General features: G+C 36.9%; 1 protein-coding gene across 3 annotated transcripts in view; it reads left to right on the top strand.

The window, feature by feature from the left end:
• wwox (WW domain containing oxidoreductase) overlaps nucleotides 1-24,079 on the top strand; it is a 217,259-nt gene that overhangs the window by 4,270 nt on the left and 188,910 nt on the right. For all 3 annotated transcript variants that reach the window (XM_079414110.1, XM_079414111.1, XM_079414112.1), the window contains exon 5: nucleotides 14,458-14,564. In XM_079414110.1, the coding sequence (XP_079270236.1) occupies nucleotides 14,458-14,564 (107 nt within the window). The remainder of the gene's footprint in view (nucleotides 1-14,457; nucleotides 14,565-24,079) is intronic.

Here is a 24,079-nt window from a genome sequence, read left to right as displayed (position 1 = left end):
GGTCACATTTACAAATATACATTTATTATACTTTATTCTCCTTTTTGGTTTTTAGATATTTTTCATTTATTTGATTGAATTTGCTTTAAATTGTAGGTATTTTAACCAAGACGGCGTCGTCTTGTTGAATATCTGTCGATTATTATGTTCGCTTGCACAAAAATGTCTCTGACGCAGTTTTATAAGGCTTTTATTGCACACTTTAGTTGTGTAAATTCTTAAATACTATAGATTTATTACCATATTTAACAACGTATCACCAGACAATAGTTGAACATGTAAGACACTTGGTCCATTCTTGTTCTAACATGTTTTTATGATATTAATTAGAGGATCTAGTTAATATAATAAGTGTTTTGTCATTTACATTTTAAACCATGAAGCATGTTACTGTTTGAATAGCTGTGGCAGTATTATTTGTCTAATAATAAACCCCATTATATGGTAATTAGAGTAGGAGGGGTTATTATGCTTTTATTAGACTCGTATTCGTGCTGGATTTCATTAGACTGTCCACACAGAAACACACTCACAATCATCTCCCTACCAGTTTGATGGCGATAATGGAAACAGATTCTCTCTCTCTCTGTCTCTCTCTCTCTCGTTAACGTGTTCTCCCGTTGTGGCGGGGTACACCTACACCCGTGCATTGATCCTGTGGTGCGTGTTTGACCCCGGTTGATGCCTCCCATTCATTCCCATTAGCGACTTGGGCGCTTTCCTTAATTCTCCTCTATTGAACCAACTAAAAGTTATTTACCGTCTCAAGCGCCGTTCACTTCACTCAAGCGGCCCGTCACAACACACCCAACAGCGTCTTGCCGGAGACCTGAGCACAGGCTTCAGTGCAAATCTGCTGTTTCCACACCAAAACACTGGATTTAGCAAGCTTGCTGCGTACATCTGCCACAAAATAGTCATGTTGAATTATAACTATTGAGTATTTTATTTGCTTTCTGTTTCTTTGCTTAAAAAAAAAATATATATATATATATATATATATATATATATATATATATATATATATATTAGTCAAGTCACCTTTATTTATATAGTACTTTTAACAATACAGATTGTGTCAAAGCACTTAATAGTATCAAATTGGAGGATACACAAAACTCCCTCTGTGACAGAAAGGAGAAAAAAAAAACCTTGGGAGAAACCAGGCTCAGTCGGGGGCCAGTTCTCCTCTGGCCAGGAGATTATTGTTTATTTATTGTTTACTTATTGTTTTAATTAAAATTTTAAATGTGTTAATGTATTATATTTCTATTTTATATTGTTGCAATTTCTAACAATAAGAGTATTATGTAGTTAGGTATTTTATTATATTTTTAGTTATTTCGTTTTATTTTTATTTTTATTGTATTTAAGTCGAGGTCTTCACTGGGGATATGTCTCTGGGGCTCATCCAGGTGTCCGACCTCCGCCGACGATCAGGGAGACATCATCTCCCAGCGCCGATCCACCATCTGATCCGGACACGGACTGAGAAACAGAATAAGAAAGAAACAGACAAATATTAGCGTAGATGACTTTCTTCTTACGATGTAACGAGTACATTGTGTGTTATGGGAATTTGAATAATAGAAGTGTATTAGTGTGTTATGTGTAAGGCAGGTTAAAGAAATGTCTTTAATCTAGATTTAAACTGACAGAGTGTGTCTGCCTCCCGAACAGTGTTAGGTAGATTGTTCCAGAGTTTGGGTGTTAAATAGGAAAAGGATCTGCTGCCCGCAGTCGATTTTGATATTCTAGGTATTATCAAACGGCCAGAGCTTTGAGAACGCAGCAGACGTGGAGGACTATAATGTGATAAGAGCTCACTCAAATACTGAGGAGCTAAGCAATTCAGGGCTTTATAAGTAATTAACAAGATTTTAAAATCTATACGATGTTTGATAGGGAGCCAGTGCAGTGTTGACAGAACCGGACTAATAAGGTCATACTTCCTGGTTCTAGTAAGGACTCTAGCTGCTGCATTTTGGACCAACTGTAGTTTGTTGATCAAGCGTGCAGAACAACCACCCAGTAAAGCATTACAATAGTCTAACCTTGAGGTCATAAACGCATGAATTAGTATTTCTGCATTTGACGTTGAGAGCATAGGTCGCAATTTAGATATGTTTTTGAGATGGAAAAACACAGTTTTACAGATGGTAGAAACGTGGCTTTCAAATGAAAGATTGCTATCAAACGGCACACCTAGGTTCCTAACTGATGAAGAAGAATTGACAGAATAGCCGTCAAGTGTTAGATAGTGTTCTAGATTAGATACATGAGGGGTTTTTAGGTCCGATAATTAACACCTCTGTTTTTTCTGAATTTAGCAGAAAGAAGTTACTCGTCATCCAGTTTTTTATATCGACTATGCATTCCGTTAGTTTCTCAATTTGGTGTGCTTCACCAGGCCGCGAAGAAATATAGAGCTGAGTATCATCAGCATAACAGTGAAAGCTAACACCACGTCTCCTGATAATATCTCCCAAGGGTAACATGTAAAGCGTGAAAAGTAACGGCCCTAGTACTGAGCCTTGAGGTACTCCATACTGCACTTGTGCTCGATATGATACTTTATCATTCACTGCTACGAACTGATGGCGGTCAGATAAGTACGATTTGAACCATGCTAAGACACTTCCACTAATGCCAACAAAGTGTTCTAGTCTATTCAAAAGAATGCTGTGGTCAATAGTGTCGAACGCAGCACTACGATCCAGTAGAACTAATGAAGAGATACAACCACGATCAGATGATAGAAGCAGGCCATTTGTAACTCTAATGAGAGCAGTCTCAGTACTACGATACGGTCTAAATCCTGACTGGAATTCTTCACAAATACCATTTTTCTCTAAGAAGGAATATAATTGTTAGGCTACTACCTTTTCTAGTATCTTTGATAGAAAAGGGAGATTTGAGATCAGTCTGTAAATAACTAGATCTTTGGGGTCAAGTTGTGTTTTTTTAATGAGAGACTTAATAACAGCCAATTTGAAGGTTTTGGGGACACATCCTAATGACAATGATGAATAATAATAGCCAAAAGAGGATCTATGACTTCTGGAAGCAGCTCTTTTAGTAGTTTAGATGGAATAGGGTCTAACATACATGTTTAAACAATTCTTCCTCTCCTATAGTAGAGAATGAGTGGATCTATAGTGCACTATCTGATGCGATGCTGTAGCTGATGGCTGCATGATTACAATTTTATCTCTGATAGTATCGATCTTGGAAGTAAAGTAGTTCATAAAGTCATAACTGCTGTGCTCTTGGGAAATGCCAACACCTGTTGATGCTTTATTTTTCATTAATTTAGTGACATACTGAAATACATATTGAAATACTGGGGGTTATGTTTGTTTTCTTCTAGAAGAGACGAAAATTAATCAGATCTAGCAGTTTTTACTGCTTTTCTGTAGGATAGGGTACTTTCCCACCAAGCTATACGAAGTACCTCTAGTTTTGTTTTCCTCCAGCTGCGCTCCATTTTCCGGGCTGCTCTCTTTAAGGTGCGAGTGTGCTCATTATACCACGGAGTCAGGCTGTTTTCTTTGATCTTCCTTAAGCGTAAAGGAGCAACTGTATCTAAAGTGCTAGAAAAGAGAGAGTCCATAGTTTCTGTTGCATCATCAAGTTGTTCTGCGCTGTTGGATATGCTGAGGAATTGAGATAAATCAGGAAGATTACTTACAAAGGACTCTTTTGTGGTAGAAGTGATGGTTCTACCATACTTTAACAAGGAGTAGACTTTGCAGTTTTAGCTATATGGAGTTTACACAAGACTAGATAATTATCTGAGATATCATCGCTCTGCTGCAGAATTTCAACACCACTAACATCAATTCCATGTGACAGTATTAAATCTAGAGTATGATTTCAACAATGAGTAGGTCCTGAAACGTGTTGTCTAACCCCAATAGAGTTGAGAATGTCAATGAATGCTGATCCTAATGCATCTTTTGCATCATCGACATGGATATTAAAATCGCCAACAATTAAGACTTTATCTGCAGCCAGTACTAACTCAGATAGAAAATCAGCAAATTCATTAATAAAGTCTGTGGTGCCCTGGTGGCCTGTATACAGTAGCCAGTACAAACATCACAGAGGATTTATCAATAACACGTGTTTCTCTAGATAATGTTATACGCAGCACCATAACTTCAAACGAGTTATACTTAAAGCCTGTCCTCTGAGAAATACGGAGAATATTGCTATAAATTGTAGCAACACCTCCCCCTTTACCTTTTGGACGTGGCTCATTTTTATAGCAGTAATCTTGGGGGGTAGACTCGTTTAAAGTAATGCATTCATCTGGTGTTAGCCATGTTTCTGTCAAACAGAGCAAATCTAGGTTATGATCATTGATCAAATCATTTACAAAAAGTGCTTTTGTAGAAAGGGACCTGATATTCAGTAAGCCAAGCTTTATCAATTGTTTCTCTGTATTGTAAACATTTTTTATTTGTTGAACATGAAATAAATTGTTACTCTTAATTTGGTTTGGATGTTTTCTGTATTTTCTAGTGCGTGGAACAGACACAGTCTCTATAGTGTGATATCTAGGTGAAGGAGTCTCTATGTGCTGAGAATTAACTGACTTCTGTGACGTGAGGCGGCTAGCAGACGGTCCGTTATTTTTTTTTATATATATATATATATATATATATATATATATATATATGCGCTTTTTTTTAATGTAGTAGTCAGGAAAGAAAATATGAATTGTGTAATCTTTCTTTCTTTCTTAATTTTTTTTTAAACCGGATTGCTTACAAATCCACTAGTGACCTTATCAGTTTTACAAATGTATTGTCTGTTTATTTTATTTATTTATTTATTTATTATAATTATGTGTGTGTGCGTGTGAGAGTGTGTGTGTGTGTGTGTGTGTGTATATATATATATATATATATATATATATATATATATATATATGTATATATATGTGTTAATTATTAATTATATGCTCAATTTCTTAGTAAAAGTCATTAATCATAGTTTGTTTCTCTTGCTTTTTTGTATACCAGCATTACATACTGCATGTTAACCAATGCATCACACTTTTTACAAATGTTTCATATTTTTACTTCATGGAAATCTGAATAACGTCTTTGCAAGATTTCCTACCTAAGCATAGACCTCCTACATTATCACAAGTTCTGTTATTTTTCTCAGTAAGAACCATTACCTTCTTCCATGAAGTCACAATTAAATCATCAGTCATTTATTTGGATCCACTGTTTCTCTGTCCTGATGTACGTTGTCAGGCCGGTTTGTGTTTTGACGTGCGCTGGAGTCAGTGTTGTTTTCAGTCGAGCGTGTAGCGCACGGTTATTTTTGTTGAGCAGGTGTAGCGCTGGATGCTGGTCGCCTCTCGGCTGCCGGTCTGTGATAGTGATGGATGCTCTGTGGCGGTCACTGTGCTCTAACGGGCCTCTGTTTGTCTTTCTGAGTCACAGCGCCGCAGAAGTGGATGCATGTGTACATTTACGGACTTCTATATTTATTCTGTTCCTATTTTCAGTTCATCAGTTCTTATGGATGAGGCAGGTAAACCAGTGCACTCACTGTTATTCACTAGAGGCAATGCTTTTTTTGTGCTCTACCCCTTGTGAGAATTCAAGCTAGAAAAAGAAAATATTTAAAGGCCTAGAGTGTATTTTTTTTTTATTTAAATATTTTCTCCTACCTTAAATAAACTCTCTGAGAAGTGAAAACACTATGGCTTTCAGAGTGTTGCTTTGTTTGTTTTAGATTCGTGTCCAGCCCGACACAGCAACACTTCTTTAACCAATAGCATGAGTTTAGGGCGGGATCAATGGCAGATCGGGAGTTGTTCAGAGAAACCTATTTGGAAAACAACATTATTTCTGCAGTTTTGTTTGAAACTGAAGTCACAGTTACGCCTTTAAACATAAAAGATCAAAACAAAACATTTAAACCCAGTCTGTTTATTTTTTGTGTTTTTAAAAAAAACAAAATCCTTTCTCTTAGTAAAATCATCAATCATTGTTCACGTTGTTTAATTGTTGTTTTTTTTTCACAAGTTTGCTACAAAAACTGAGAAATGTTGACAATAAACTGTCCCTTCTCAACTCTGTTGTGCCCAGTGTTAACTAAAATGAAAAATAAAAATAGTTTTCGATTCATCATTGAAATAAAACTGAAATAAAATAAAATATAAATGTTACATGAAACTTTTACAAGAAAATGGCAACCGACTGAACTAAAATAAGTTAAAATACTAAAATTACTAAAACTAAACGGGAAAAAAAAGTATCATAGAAATAAAATAAATAATGAGATTAAAATATGAAAATAAAAGATAATTCAAAGCATACTAGCAAAGTATATAAATAATACTAAAATAAGACTGGTTGTGTGGAAGATAATAATAATAATAATAATCTATTAAATTTTCTTTTAATTTCATTTGAATTTTCTCCTCGATTCGTCATTAAATTTTAGAAGCAAAGGCATTTTCATGGTATTTCTAATCTAATCAAGTAGTTTCTGATTTTGCTAATTGATGCTATTCTCAGCATTATATAATGTAGAAATGCAATGGGGGTTGAAAAATCTGGTCTAAACCAAGACACAATTTATCCCCTGTAAGAGCGCGCCGTGAAACTCATATCCTTGTTTTGTTTTGCAGAAAGCTTAGTGTCAGAACAGGAAATGGAGTGCATAAGGTGGCACAGGGGATGAATAACAAGCTGTACTGACGGGAAATCTTCAGTTTTATGTGCCTTGATAAATGCCATGTATTTCCAGTTTAATTGAATTTTGATGGCTGTACGACCGTGTTTCTGTGGCCTCTCACCAGGGTCGTGTCGCTGGGTCTCTCTCTCTCTCTCTCTCTCTCTCTCTCTCTCTCTCTCTCTCTCTCTCTCTCTCTCTCTCTCTCTCTCTCTCTCTCTCTCTCTCTCTCTCTCTCTCTCAGTTAAACGTAGAAACCGAAGTAATTCTGTGGGTTTCCTTCTTTAGATAAAGCATGAAGTAGATGGTTTGTGGTGAGCTGGTAGATTGAGGCAAATTTGTTCAGCATAACTGTAACTAAATTGATTCAGACCTCTATATTAAGCACGGGCGCCCTTATGCATTAAATGAACAGTAATTTTGAAACAGTAGACACTCTCATATTTTAGCAATAAAGTATATGTAGCCTCTCCCTCTGTGAAATATCATTGGTCCAAAACCTCTACGTAATTAACGTTTAGCATGAAATATATTCTGATGGGCTGTGATTGTCATGATGTGTAGCACTTGGATGAACCAAAGATACCATAAGAGGTTGCTTCATATGTTAATGAACCAAATAAACCACATTTACAAATACTAAATGTTTAGAAAAATGTAGTTTTTGTATTAAATATAAATCTATCTATATACACACACATGATATAATGTATTACTATATATATATATATATATATATATATATATATATATATATATATATATATATATATATATATATATATATATATATATATATATAATTTATAAAAATATATACAATTATTTTGAGGTACAACTATTATTATTATTATATAAAAGCCAATATATTGTAAATGTTTTTATTTATAGGTTATATTTATATGATCGGTGTCTTGTATGCTTTTATAAGAAGCAATGTTCACGACACAATCTGGGACGAGAATTATACATTTGAAACTTTTCTCACAATTATGCGAGTACAAAACAAACAAAAACTTTAGGCTCTTTCTTTTATTTGAGTTGCTCTTTAATCTTCTGTGTGCCTGTGGCGCCTGTTATTGATATTGAGTGTCAGAGGAAATAGAATCTGAGGCTTTTAATGTGCATTTCATGTCCGTTTTTGATTAATCTGTTTATCGGCTCTGTAATGAACACCAGGTATGGTTGGTTAGTCAAATTATTGAGCATTATTAACCTTGGATGAAATTCACAAAGCACGGAAAAAACTGATGTAACATGCAAGAAAATTACAACTGGGGATAAAAGGTTCGATAATGATTACGATCTCAATACCACCCGGGTGAGCGGCCAGAATGCATATATATGCATATATATATATATATATATATATATATATGTATATGTGTGTTTAAGATCTTTTACTGGCTTTTAAAGGAGGGAGGCTTTTTAAAACAGTGGAGGAAGGCCTGAATGTGAACTCAAGTGGTTTATGGATCACTTCGCTTTTACTATTTTTCCAAGAGCGGAGATATTAAAGTTGCATGACGACTCTTTGCTCTCTCTTTAACAATGGCAATGATGGAATTAACGGCGCTCCCGCTTGGCTATCGGGGGCCGGGCCGAGAGGCTGGCGTGAGGGGGATGCCGTGGGGACGCTGTGACCGTTGCAAACCTGCAGCACGATGAAAAATGACGCTGGGATTTAGCCGAGGCCACTTGGGGGTCAAAGACACAGTACGTTAGGGAAGGGCGGCAGAGGGCAGCCGGGGGCAAAAGCAGCGGGTGTAATAACACGGTGTGGGGCTGGTCAGGTGGAACTCTGCTCCTCAGACTCCTGTAATTACAAACCATACATTTCACTTTGGGCCGTGACAACGTCTCCCCCAATCCCAAATGAAGATGGGGGGTTATTAATGGCAGAAATTAAGGCTCCCTGCACACTGACGGAAGCACCACACTTCTCGTTTTAACCCCAAAATATATGTTTCACCTAACCTGCTGTCTCTGGCCCCGCCCCCTGAGATGCTTCACGACCATATATGGTCAGTAGGCCTGCCATTGGTCTGATAAACTGGTAGCCCCACCCCAAACTCACACATTTGTTGAACCAGAAGTCAGCAAGTCGGATCAGTCGAATCAAACAGAGCAATACGGTCAAAGCCCAAAAGTGTCATCAAGCGGTGGTATTCGGAAATAACACTAGATGAATTCGAATTTTGGTCACCTACTTTAGCACCACAGTGCAATATATTAAAAAATATGTGCGTTTTCCACCAGGCCATGTCTACCTAATTCATTAGGATCTAGTGCAAGACGAAGCCATGGTGCAGTATTTGGTGCATGTGTTCCCGAAAATTTGAGCTGTGGTGCTCATGTGGGTGATTCAGTTTCGAGTCCAGCCTGCAGAATTTCCCATTTCCATTCCATCCCTGTCCCTTGCTCTGTCTCTTTTTGCAGGCTGCACCCTCTGGAGGTCGCATTGGTCAGCCGCATATGTCATTGAGGCTGTGTCATTTTAGAAAAGTAAGCAATATATTGAAACAAAAGGAAAAATAAAATACCAATTTAAATTAAATTCCACCTTCTTCTTTGCGGAGTAAGTCAATTTTATAATATTTACTTTTCTGAAATGAGACATCTTCAAAGATGTGTGTGGGTTACAAATGTGACCTCTGGAGTGCGCAGCCTTCAAAATGAGACATAGCTACTCTTTTCAACATTTTCTTGTCCTCTCATTGGTCAAATAAACTGTTAGTCCTGCCCCAAACTCACACATTTGTTGAGCCAGAAATTGTCAAGTTAGGTCTATCAACCAAACAGAGCAGTGCTTTTATTGGGAAATAATGCAAGGTGGATTCAAACTTAGGACGTCTACTTTAGCACCACTGCACTATATATTTACAAATATGTGCTCAAGGCCATGTTTCTTTGTGTTCTTTAATTCATTAAGATTTAGTGCAGGACGGAGCAATAGCGCATTAGTTGGCACATGTTTCTTAAATCTTAAGCTGTGGTGCTCATGTGGATGTTTCGGGGTCAATTCCGGCCTGCAACATTTCACAATCTCACTTTCTCCCTCTTTTTTCTGTTTCCACATCAATTTGGTGTCTGTTCTTTACTATAAATCTGTCTGTTAACACAGAGTGAGCCATAAAATAAAAATGCTTCTTTGACTACCAGTTAGCCACATTAACAAATGCGCACTTTAAAAAAACAACAACAACAAAAAAAACTTGTTGTTATTATTATATAAAAATATAATCCATGTAATTATATTTTGATATTTATATAGTCACATTGAGGAGATACTATATTCTAGATACTATATTCTATAATCTAGTGCAGGACAGAGCAATGGTGCAGTGGTTGGTTCCTGAAATTTTGAGCTGTGGTTCTCATGTGGATGATTCAGGTTCAGTTCTGGCTTGCAACATTTGCAAATCCCACTTTCTACGTCTTTTTTCTGTTCAAAACAATTTGATGTGCATTCTGCACTGTAAATCTGTCTAATAAAGCAGACAAAAAATGTTTAAAACAACAATAGAGGACATAAATCTGAGTGATGAAAAAGAAAATCAATGAGAATCATGTTGTTAATCTGTCCGCTCTTTGTGTTTATCTTGGATTATTGCCCCATCCTTCGTTCTAAAATGCACATTTCCACTAGAGACCAGGATGTGACCTGCAGAAGAACTTAGCAAAACAATAAAACCATCAACTGACCCAGAGGTCACCTCTGGAACATCCCGTCTTCATGGCATCCACACAATGCATTATACACCGAAGCGTGCTCTTTAAGGTTAGAGGGTTTGTTCAGATCACTGACCCTCAGCATGAGCAATAATATGCTTGTCTAAGCAAACATCAGTACAATTCAATGCAGTAATCATATTACTGACTGACAGCCATCTTTTTCTTTTTCAATGAAATGTCATGCTAATTTAGCTGGATTTCTCCCCCAACGTGTGCGGGGTCTCTCTGCCTCTCTTTGACGAACAAGTGGAGTCATTACGTCCAAATTAATGTCAAGCCTCTTATTTTTCATAAATAATACATGGCGGGTCGCTGTTGTCGTTAAACATGTTCTAATTTGTTCTCCATTACAAAAAACAACAGTGTTGATTAATTCACACTTCAAGCCGAACAACAGCCACGATTTTTACAAGGTGACTGCGAGCTGCTCTTTTGATCAACGCTAATGCGACACTTTTTTCATTAATGCGACGATGAAAGTGCGGTGCTTAATTGTCATATTATGGATTTGCTAGTAAATCGGTATTTTGTTTGGTGGATTGCTGGCAGGAAAGGCATTTAAATTCTCACATCTCTTGTTTGTATTTTGGTGTCTGTTTCTCGGGAAGGAAGCCCCTTGTGCAGATACACACGGCGTTCTCCATTACTCCTAATAAGGTGTCATAAAATTGAATTCCATGCTTGGTTTGTCAGAGAGGAGTTCTTATCCTACTCCAATTTTGAGTTTTAATGGGTAATACTCCTTAGCTCTCTCCTCACAATTAGGTCTCCTAGTTACCTTTTAATGAAAATCAGATTAAAACATAATCTAATTAAAGTTCATTTTAATCCACGCTATCGTCCCGACTGTCTGTGGCTCGGAATCACGCCGGCACACTGTCAAACTCGGTTAGTTTGCATAGAAGAGGAAGGCCAGACTATCAATCAAGGGTTTTTACATATGTATGTGTGTTGGAAAACTCGTATGAAGTGCATTTCCGATCCCATTCCCTCTCTCTCTCTTTTTCAGTCCAGGGTAAATCTCATGAACACACTCCTGGGTCACATTCCACTTCAAAATCAGAAGGAAATATTATATGCAGTTTATATTTAAACCCTATTTAGGCTTAAAAAGTTTAATTGTTGTACCATTAAGAGATTTTTCAGTGTGTTATTTGAGCCCATTTCCACCTTTCATATTACTGTAAATAAAATGCTTTTGTAGGTTTTTTTAATGCATTTATTTTCTACATTTTAATTATTCTTGTTATATTGTCATTACATCATGTATTTATTATTCATTTATTTATGCAGAGTAGCATATGCTTTTTCAATTACCATGAGTTGCTTTGTCTTGCTAAATTAGTTTTTTATGGTTTTACATAAATTAACAAATGCATAATAAAAATGCCTGCATTCATATATACATGCACACATACTTACAGTACACACATAAAACAAAAAAGCATCAAAGACATTAGACATGCTGTCATAATATATTAATATTTCACAAGACATTAATCACAGAACTATAGTAATATGTATTTATTTATTTATTTAGACAGCCACTCACAGTCACTAAAACAGAATATGCTGAAGTATTTTATGCCTACTCTAAATAAATCAGTCGGTCAATCAATAATTAATAAAACTGGTAATATTTACTATAGTAAATGAAAAATTACTTTAGCACTTTTTCTTTCTTTTTCTACAGTAAATAGAACATTTGTTTGTTTATTCCACAAATAATGTAACTTGAAAATTACATGAAAATTTAAATTCTGGCTCTAATAATGGCCTCAAAATAGGCTGTTGATTTATGCAAAGCTTATCTTATTTCTTTCTTTTAATTTAGGGGTGAAATACAAGCCAGCAATGTTCAGGTATTGTGAGGTTCGCGCTCTTTTCCCGGTGCATGAAAAAGGGCCGAAATCACTTAAGAATGATTGCTGGATCCGTTTTGGTCTTTGGGAATGAATGGTGCAGGCCTCCCATCATGAGTGAACTTAAGGGGAAAAAGTGAAGTGAAAAAACTTCTGACATGCATGCAAGTGTCACTCACAATCAGTGACAGCTGTCAACTTTCATATCCACTGATACCCATAATTCCCAGCATTGGAGAGGGTTCACAGAGCGATGGAGTCATGCCTCTCTGTTTGAGCCGTGTTGGCCTGTCAGGTCTTTTCTGAGCCATGACAGTGTAATATGTTTTACAAGCAGTATGGCCAAGGGTTATTTCACAGTCAGAGAGAGCAGGCAGGCCAGCCAGTAAAGCGCCGCTGCACGGGGGAACAGCCATGTGGCGATGAAGCACATTTAGTCCACCTGCTGGCTGCTTCCACACTTAGACGAACGTTTGAGCTCCCAAGTGTCAAGGGAAAAGCGCAAAGGCCAATTTATTTCTGTCTTTGTGTTTGGTTTACATTAATAGGAGATTACGACAAAAGTAGCTTGCAAAGAGAGCGCGTGTCTGTTAGCATTTTCAGCCAGTTTGCTGTAATTAAACTCTGGTTTTAATGAGCAAATTTGGCTGGCAGAAATACAAACATGCATCTGAGGATTATGGGTTAAAAAAGCCACAAAGCTCAAAAGTCTTGCCGACAGGACAGCAGTTTTATTCACCCTGGTGTCGTGGGACACTGCAAATTTAGAGGTTTGACCTTTGTGTCCTTCATATGATGGCAAAATAGACCGTTCGCCCCATCTGAAATTCCCTCTGATTTTTTTAACTTGATTATTAATGTCGGACCTGCAAACTTGAGCCATTGTTATGAACTTGAGGCTTTTTCTCGCAGTATCTATTCTGAGACACGTGTACCTTTTATGACTGGTGCCCACTCCGGGTAATAAAGTGCTGATGCCAGCTTAAGAGAAACTTTAAACACACTTGATGTAATCAAAGGCACAATACAAAACAGCAGGTCAGCAAAACCAGCCAAAACAATACCCCAAGTCCCCCCTAAATATAACCTTTTTCGGTGAAGCAAATGTTTTGTGTTTCTGCCTTCCCGTACCGTATATATTTAGATCATTGTTTCTACGTTTCGGGTTTGACTGACCCATTTAGAGTGGCGATTTCAAAAATTAATTTGAGAAACTGATACGAGGCAGCCATCAGAGCAATTTCTAAATGAGGCCAAAATATCTTTTACGCTCTATGATGGAGCGTCTTATCACATTAGCTTTGAAGTGCTTTAAGATCATGGGTTTTGCGAGGAAGTTGATCTATATAAAAGACTTTAGTCCCCCTTTAATTATTTATTCTTTCATTTTGTTACTTTTTCTTAATCCGTGCTTTTTTCCCCTGTTTTCCAGTACAAAAAAAACAACCTAATTTCAATTAATCAGTTTACTTTAGAAATAAAATTACACAAGGTATTAAGACCTGCGTCAGAGAATATATATTTTTATCTACATAATTTTTTTTGTATTTTTTTTTTTTTTTTTTTTTACAATAAGTATTTGGTGGGGCTTATGCTTCAAACAAGAGGATGATAATTAGCTAATGAGGTAAGTAACTAAACTTGATTCAAGTTAAACTTGGTTCACATTTTTTTGAGAATAAGTTATATAATCTTACACGGTTTTGCTTTTCAAGTAAATTAATTTAATTATGGATATTTATATTTTTTTAAACTGGAAAAAGATAAATACAGTTTTATAAAAATATTTTAGCATTGTAAATGGCTTTACAATAGACATTTTTGTTTTCTGTCATAGAGGTGCCTCAGGGTCGTGTCCTGCGTCCGGTTTTATTTCATTATCGTTAGTGAAGCTATTGGAGTTTCTGTACTTTAATTTGATAATTTTTATCACTTGACCAATGGATTTGATTGAGTTTTATAAGAGCCTTTGGCTTTCTGTCTGAAGGAGAATGAATATAGGATATAGATATAGGACCCATACACCCTTTTCTCGGATTCAGCTGCTGCAAATAACAGCAAGAGCACTGTGAAATTATCGTAGTCAAGTGACTTATCTTAATCATTTTATTTCTCTCTTCCACTATCCCTTGTCTACCCACCCACACCCTATCTGCAGGTTTTGAGACTGCCCGATCTTTCGCTCTTCATGGTGCTCATGTGATCTTAGCGTGCCGAAACCAAAGTCGTGCCAGAAAAGCAGTGAGTCTGATCACGGAAGAATGGGTGAGTAAGAACACGAACACACACACACACACACACACACACACACACACACACACACAACACACAAACTCTGACTCATTCTGCAGTGGGACGTCATCCTGTGTGACCTTTACATTTCATAAATCACGTTTTGTGTAGCTGGCATCTCTGTCTTCTCATGAGCCACACAATTAGGTGGAGCTTTGAGTCATTAGCGCTCTTCCAAAACCTAGTGAGCTGCCTCATTGTCTACTTCCTACATATAGTCAGTTGCCATCTTTGGCAGCATCCTAACTGATATGTAACCTCAGCTGATATAAGCTGAAATGTTCTTCATAGGTAGCAATTCTTTGCATTCCACACAAAATAGCACTGCTCGCAAATTATTGTTGTCAAAAGTAGGGTTGGGAATCGAAAATCGTTTCCAATTCCAGAATCGGATACTTAAGGTCAGGAATCGAAGACTTGTTGTAAAATTAAAATTTCAGTTCTGCCTATCAATTCCTGTGTGCGCATCTTTTTTTAGGTGGTGAAAATGGGCTGTTAAAAATGTATTTGTCTTTGAATCATTCATTCAAGAGATTCATTCAAAAACACTGATTCATCCAGTAATGAAACAAGTAAATCTTGAGTGAGTCATTGAATCATTCCATTCATAAATTCCATGAGATTTTGATTAGTTGTCTAATGGTTTTTCTTCAGAATTGTGAGAGAACTACAACCTCTATTTTAAAAAATAAAAAATAAAAAGTCTAAATTTATCCAGAATCGTGCAGCTCTACTTTGCTCTTAACAGCTCTTAATCGAGTCCAGGTTTTATGTAGCCAGCTGATTTTTGTTCATGGTATTCAGCAGCAATTAAGTGTTTTGCAAAAAGAGAGACAGAATAAATATGTTTGATATCTAAATGTTTTTGTTTTTTAACCACATTGGAATCAAAACTGGGAAACAATAAGAATCAGAATCGATAAGCGGAATTGGAATTGATAAAATTCAAACGATACCCAACCCTAGTCAAAAGTATCTACCGTGATAACAGCCAGTACTGAAATTGTAAAAACGTCCATTTCCCGCAAAGATTTGAGCGCTGTTGAGCATATTCTTACACAGCACTGATTGGTCATTGAGTTCAAGCGCTCAACAGATATGTCTGTGATTGGCTTAAATGATCATCGCTTCTCGATTTTCATCGTGCGTTTACACAGAAGCACATGGTAGTGTCTGAAAGCCGCATCTATCAGCTGATCTGTCACCGTCAGTGGATCCCTAATATATCTGCACATAGACAGATCCGCTGACAGACGCATTTGACTTTTGCATTTGCATAAAACAATATTTTGCATTATGCTTTTCTTGTATTTTTTTTTGCCAGGAGTGTGTTTTAATAACTATAAATTTGAATTACTGTCATTAAACAATTTTTCTCTAGTCTATGCTATTGCTGATGAAATCCAAATATTGTTCGTTATTGTTTTTTTTGGCAGTAGTGAGTAACTGATTGAGTGAAATATATGCATATCGTGTCTATAATTCATCTTTGATGAACTTTTTCACAAAGTTTTTTGCAGTGGATTCTGGGAGAGCATTTTTGAACTGCAGTTCATAACGCGGCGCAAGTTCATTTGCTTTGGCGCATTGGATACTATAGCGGATTTCAATATCAATGGAGTCACTCTCAGATGTTTTTTTCCCCAGTTGATGACTTATAAGAACAGTGACGACCGATAAAAATATAAAATATATAAAAATAAAAAAGTCATCTTTATTGTCATTATTGTTCTTGGTGTGAACTGGTCTTAACAGTAGCATCCCCTTGTTAACGGCGCAGTAACTTAAGCATGCTTGTTAAGTATGTTTAATGGGATTGCGTTGGTCAAGCATTTATATCTGTCTTTATCAAATATGTTTCTGGCCATAATTGTCTGCTCTTTGTCTAGAACTTCTGGTAAACATCCTTAATTTAAGTTTTAAAAAAAAGCTGCTCTTGTAGAAGGCTTTTAGCATCTAAGCATCTTTTAGCATTTTCCTAAAGATCCCCTAGCTTTCAACTCCTCTTTTAATTTCTCACTTTTACAGTCTAATTCTTAATTAATATTCATCTCGTCTTGAAGTCGTATGGCAGGGTTTTTGCCCGTGGCTCTGTGCTTGCAGCCCGAGCCGAGCTGATCTCTCTGATAGCCTCTATTATTAGCAGGAGGGGGGCGCGAGGGCCGTCTGATAATTAACTTTGATTATTGCACTAATATTGTGGCGTTCTTGACACTCCCACAGATTTATAAGTGTGAGAAAATAAACAAATGAAATGTAGGTGCTGGAGCAGAAAGAATAAGCTATTACGAGGTGCCGTAATTACAGCCATCCTGAGACTTGGAATTAGTTGATTAATTACAGGATGCCAATGGATTACAGGGGAATCTAAAGTGTTTTAAAGCAGTGGCGATATCTAATTGAACAAAGCCCTCTCTCGACGGCAGATAATTCCTCAGCCCCGACAGCTTCAAATCACGGCGTGTTTTAATAAATGTAGCAGCTCCGCTCTGAGGCATTTTACAAGCGCACCGCAATCCGCCAGCGGAGAAACGGTGCGGAGACATCCGCAGAATCCTTTAATAATCAGAGTTATTAAAGAACATTTAAATATTAAGGCAAATTACTTGGCAAAAAAGCCGGACTATCTGATTAATGTTTACTGACACCTTGCTGGCATTTTTAATTTTTCATTCTCTAACAATTATTGCAAAACATTCAAATTTAATTCTCCAAATATTAGCCCTCACAACTCTTCTTGTGAGAAATGAGGAAAGTAATATCAAGTTAAGATTTTCATATTCTGATTAAAAAATATTGAATTTGATTTGACTCCTAAGTCGCAGGTGCTGCGGGATGAGTAATGGAAGGTATGACATCGGAATAAATCTCATCGATGGGAAATGCATACTTACACCTCAGGAATGATATTAATAGATCCAGGGAAGGACAGGACAAGGAAATTAATCGTTAAAATGATGAATGCACTCTCCGTGTCTTCCCACGCTCTCACGCTGAGGTTATTTTGATAAAGATGTATGTTTTGGACTCTACAGAATGAAGGGTCATTGCATCCACTTCCGAGGTCGCTTGGAAAGCCTTATGGGCTTGCGGAGGAGCAAGGGAAGAATTAGTCAAGAGAATTAGTGTTGAAAATCCAAAGTCAAATGCTGCAGTGTATCACATGCAGTACAATGATCCTGTCAAGAAAGTCCATAAGTGATTCTTGAGGCATGGGTCAAATATGCTGCAGAACTGTAGGAACAAAAATTGGGTATAAAGGATTTATTTGAGATAAATCTGTTAAACATGTTCAGAGGTGTTTCATTTCATTTTTGAGTCGACCTTGTACCCTTTCACCCTAACTCACTTCATAATTTAATTAAATACATAGTATTATCTTGAGAATGCTGTAAGAGTAATTTATTGATACAACCTTCGTAAATGTATCAGATATATCCATCTTTGTATGGATTGAATATATATTGAATATTTTGAATATATTGAATTTTTTTTTAATGTTTTCTGCAAGTGTTGTGCCATCGGCCCCTTGCGATACTCAGCTTAATCTGCTGATGTCATTTCCTGCGCTGAAACATTGCTGATTGTCGAGAGAAACAATGGTTTATTTATAGAGGAGGTCAGGTTGCTCTGCAGATCTCGGTGTTCGTGTGAACAAGCTTACTAATGACGCCGTAAATGCCTTCATCTTCCCATTTTCAGTAATCACAACAGCAAACGTGCAGAAAAGCGCAGAGTCACGCTGAATCAGCATTCTGCTCCTCGCACGCGCTTCTCCTCGCTTGCTTTAACCCCTCGGCCGGGAACCCATCCATCTCCGCTTCCCAGATCCTCCGGGCTTATCCGTGGACAGAGGTGTCGAGGGTCGTCCAAGCATCATCTGAAGGTCAAAACAAGTTGTGAGGTCGGGGGGAAGTGCAGGGCCACTGTTTTCAGGGTCACCGGCTCAGTTCGTCACCTCTCATTGTGGTGCGCTGTTATTTGTCAGAAGACGGCTAACTAAACTCGGAACTGTAAATCTCAGATAAGCTCATGTATGTTCAGATTCTTAGAAGCGCAGACGTTTAAGGAAGGCTGAATATTTGTATCATGAGTGAGTTTTACAATAAGAAGCACACTGGTGGTGTTTATGGGGTTGAGCGGGTGGAGGTTTTATAGTGTGCGATGGGGCCACAGGAATTAAACAGCAGATGTGCAGCAGAGCAAATAAAAACAGCCCTGCTGGCTCGGACAGTTCTGTTCACTTAGTGTGTGCTTTTCATTCATTGATCAGACAGTGTCTTCTGAAATAAATTTTATAATAAGGAAAAGAAAAACTGATACTAATATATAAATGGGACCACTTATTTATTTACTATTTTATTTATTTATTTATTTTTTAAATATAGGCCAGATTCAAAAAAAAAAAAAAAAAGAGTTTCATAATTTCTTATGATTCTAAGGAGTTGAGAACGCAGAAACAATGCAGTTTTTTTTATTGTATTTAATTGTAATTTCTGGAAACTTCTTAAAAATATATTCTTAAGAACACTTCTGACAGATTTTGTATGGCGCTGACTTGCTGGTCAACTCGAAGCACTGTCTTTTTGCACTGCAGATTGCCACAATAATCACAATAAACTTATTTATTGTGTTGAATATTTTTCATTTTTTATTTGAAAAGATAGTAACAGATTCACAAAAAAATAATAAAGTTAAAGGCAGTTCGTAAGAATGCAGTTTTTATTTAAAAAAATGCATTTAATTGCAATTAAAAATTTCTTAAAATATTATTTTAAGAACACTTCTCTTTAATTTTTTTTTAAGAAAATGACAGACATTGGTGTTTTCTGATTGTATGGCGTTGACTTGCTGGTCAACTTGAAAGATTGAAAACAAAAATAACGACTTTATTCAACAATTCGTCTCCTCCGCGGATGCTTTGAAAGTGACGCTTTCATTAGTGATTAATGACAACATTTTCATTTTGGGGCGGAGTAACCCTCTTAGAATGTGAATCCATCCCGTAGTTCTTTGTTAGATATTTTGTTTCTTTTTACCTTAAAACATACTGATTTTGCTTTAAGTCAAATGCTTTGATGGCTAATTATGAAAGTTGTGATAGCATATACTGTAGTCGAGTACTTGAGAATGTTGTGCTTATGGGTCGAGTCCATGCTTAATTTTCTTGATTGTCTATAAAATTCTGCTGATCTTTGATTCATGATCCCGGGAGAGAGGTTTAATAGAGTCCCAGGAGGGATTGTTTTCAGATCAAGGCCTGCCTAATGTCCAGCAGAATAACTTAACCACTTTTTCCCATTTAAGAGCATTAGCCACACTTTTTTCCTCCTTGTGTCAAAATGGTAATGAGGTACTTTGTAATCATGTTAATTGCCTACTTCGTGTTAGCATGTGTTCATTGTTTCTGTGAAACAGTATATACAATCAAGATGAAAATTAACCCACGGCGCGTCGGCTGAAGATGCGTTGTGGTGTTAGGGTGAGCTCTGGAACCAATTAGGGCAGGCCCTCCTCTCCACTGAGGGTTGGTGGGAGGAAAGCTCAACCTTGTAATGCGTAAAAAGCGTATTAACATTGCGGCAGATAGACAGGTCTTTGTAATTAGATAACTGACCGTGTTTAGCATTCATGGTCTCGAGACGTTGTTTAGTAAATGCAGTCCGCTCCTGTCGTGTTGGGCGCTAGTACTGAATAAACCATAGAGGTGAGGGGTAACTTAGTAAAAGTAACTATTCTACTAACTTGGCTACATTTTCCCTTATTTGTAGCTTTGGTCCATTTGGAAAGTTCATTCAAGATTCAAAAATAAAAAAATTAAAATTCAAAATTTGAATTTTCTGACCGTTTACTCGCCCTCAGTCCATCCAAGATGTAGATGAGTTTGTTTCTTCATCAGATTTGGAGAAATGTATCACTGCATCAGTGTCTCAGCAATGGATGCTCTGCAGTGAATGGGTGCCGTCAGAATGAGAGTCCAAACAGCTGACAAAAACATCACAATAATCCACACCACTCCAGTCCATCAGTTAATGTCTTGTGAAAAGCTGTGCATTTATAACAAACAAATCCATAATTGACGCGTTTTTTTTTTTCTCAAAACTTCAAACCTTTGTTAAGGTAGCTAAAATAACAAGTCTATTATTCATAATAACGCTTCCTCCAGTGAAAAAGTCCATCTCCTGTTGTCCTCTCACATCAAACGTATACAGTTTTGGCTTGTAAACGGTGCTTTATTTGTGCCTATTTCTCTCCTGATTCAGACGAGACGACTTTTATTATAGCAGTATTATAGATTTAATAATAGATTTGTTTTTTACAAACGTGCAGCTTTTCATTTCACTAGATGTTAACTGATGGACTGGAGTGGTGTGGATTACTGTGATGTTTTAATCAGCTGTTTGGACTCTTATTCTGACGGCACCCATTCACTGCAGAGCATCCATTGCTGAACAAGTGATATAATGTTACATTTCTCCAAATCTGATGAAGAAACAAACTCATCTACATCTTGAATGAGCTGAGGGTGAGTACATTTTTAGCAAATTTTCATTTTTGGGTGAACTATTCCTTTAACCGTATCAGGAATCTGATCTCTTTATGCACTCCCACTGGTAGTTGCAGTCACTGCTCAGTTGCATGAAGTTTAACACACTGTCAATGGTCGCTGTTGCTCATGTCGGCGAAAATTGAACATTGTAACCAAGTCCTGCCCCACGTTTTTCTTACTGATACTCTGTTTCTCTCAGATGTACCTCACACTACAAAAGAAAACATGATGTTACTTCAAATTCATCGCAACTTTAAAGTTTATTGTTGTCACTAAATGAGATGCTCACTCATTTGCTCTGTTTGGAGAAAAATAAATTTTATCTGATCAGTGTAATTGTAGTATGGATAATTAGTTTTTTATAAGTGTTGCTTTGTCTGTAGGTTAACTACATGGAATAAAAGAAGAAGCTTGTTGCACGGGAAACTACAAAGCTCCTCAAACACGGCCATAGATGATATGTCTCTTTGCAGACCTGTTTGCGTCTAATTGCTTTGTAGTTCATTTGAAGCGCAGGAGAATAAACATTGTTTGACAAAAATAATTCAGTATTTAGTCTGGTTTTTGGGTAAAGAGACAGAGAAAGTAAATATCATGGCTTTGAAGTGTTTAAAAACCGAAAACAACATGGTGTAAACAGATGGACCAAAAAAGTGTATTTGTATCAGCAGAATTAGCTGCACAAAGACGGAGGCTAATTATGTTTACTTTGCCACTGCTTTGTGTATCCAAGTTATTTGGGAGATCTTGTAGTTTAGTCTTTTAGTCTTCCGTTTAACCTTTGATGATGTAACTGGAGGCTCCCGATCTCAGTGCTTTGACTCAAATATTGAGCAGAATATAATTGAGGTCAAATTCGTGCACCTCGCTTAAGTGGAACGTGCAGAACAACAGCTAATCCGCGGCAGGAGGAGGATTTTTATTTTTTTCCTATCTCGGCCTGCTCTAGACGCAGAGAGTGTTAGATTTGGAGCTGGATTTGTTTGGAGGAAGAGCCTGGGAGCATGTGTGTAGTAACGTCCCGTGTCATGTTGATGCACAGGGTTTGGGATGCTGGCCTTGATCATGGGTGAAGGCTGGTGGATTTAAAGAGGAAGTGACATGTCTGGAATGCTGACCGAGAGTATTGCTGGGCACCCCGAGGCCGTGGGGCGCACTGCTCTTTTGAGAAGGTCTCCTTGAACCTGTTGTGTGAGTGTTTGTGTTTTTGGAGAATACAGTAGCTATAGTACACTGCAATAATTGAGTCTCTTCTGCTCACCAAGGCTGCATTTATTTGATTTTGGGAAAAAAACCAACAACAAAAAAACACACAATTAGTTTAGTATAATTATAACAGTATAATTATGAAGCATTATAACAAGCAAATTTTCAGCATCATTACTCCAGTCTTCAGGGTCACAACATGGTCCTTCAGAAATCATTCTAATATGCTGATTTACTGCTCAATTATGATACATTATTATTACTGCTCGGTTGTTAATAAGAGTTTTTATTATCATCAATATTTTTGCTTAATATGTGTATTTTTTTTTTTTCTTCCAGGATTCTTTGAATAGAATTTATTTGAATTGTAAACCTTTTGAAACATTATAAATGTCTTTACTGTAATCTTTGATCAGTTTAATGAGACTTGCTGAATGAAAGTATAAAAACTGAATAAAAATGATTTATTTCAAGTCTTAAGCCCTGTTCACACCAAGAACGATAACTAAAAAGATAACGATAAAGATATAGTTCTAAAAATCGTTCTCAATATTAAAGAATAGCAGAGTCCACACCACAACTATAACGATTAAGGCACAGAGAAACGATATCGTTGGAATCTGATTTTTTCCAGCTGATGAACGATACATTGACAGCCAATCAGAATCAATCCTGCTGTAACGAGCTCGATAATTTAAAGCGGCATATGCACGTGCAGTGCTTAGAATAAACAGACGATATCGTCCGCTGGTGTGGATGCTAATATCGTTATCTTTATAGTTATCGTTCTTGGTGTGAACAGGGCTTTAAGGTCTTTGCTCGTCCGAAATTTTCACACATTAAAAAATAAATACGACCTCACGTTGTGTCAATCACGTTTACACACTGCCTCCAAAACTTTCGTCCGTCATAAAAAAAAAAAAATTGGACCAGGTTCGATTTTATGCGTTTTCGCATCCATAGCAAGCATTTTGATAGGTCAGGATGACGAATACAAAAAAAGTCTAAGTGGGCCGTTCATGGTCAGAATGAGCTGCAGTGTTGAGTAGCTCTGGCTCTGCAGTGAGTGCAGTGCAGTCGTCCTCTTCTAATGACTGCCAGCGGTTGAAGGTTAAAGAGTTCACTGCTTTTCACCTTGCTTTATTAACTTGCCTCTAAACCCTTCATCTGTTAGGTGCCAATGGGATTAATTAAAAGACTTAGGCAAATAATTACGATGAAAAGTTCATATTACTCGATTAAATGATGTGCCCTCTTTATTTAATTAGAAATATAACCTAGAATAGATCTAGAGCACTGAATCAAGACTGATTCAATGTCTCAATACATTTATCCTAAAGCTGCTGTTCAACCGTGAAACATCACTGTAGATCAGACTGCCATCTTACACAGTTTTAAAACATGACAATCTGAAGGTAATAATATTAATATCCGGCAGTATTAATAAGCCTTTTAATGTAATATCTGATTATTTATTTATTTTTGTTATGTAGCTCAGAACATTGCTTTGCAGCACAACAGATAAAAAGACGAAGATTGATGGAAAAACACTGGTGGAAATGTGAAAGAAAGGCCTGGCCTCAAGTAAAGCAATTCTTCAACAGCATGAACACTCGTTTTTGTAATACACTCTGGGACTGAGCTTTATGGCTTCATTTGCTCAAGCGACTCACATACATATTTAGCAGATTGTAAACAGGGCCAAAGGAATGAGTAAAAAGCTCAATACATC

Source organism: Barbus barbus, assembly GCF_936440315.1.
Source record: "Barbus barbus genome assembly, chromosome: 50".
Taxonomy (NCBI): domain Eukaryota; kingdom Metazoa; phylum Chordata; class Actinopteri; order Cypriniformes; family Cyprinidae; genus Barbus; species Barbus barbus.
Note: the sequence above shows the minus strand (reverse complement) of the source record. Positions and strands in the feature narration are given on the sequence as shown.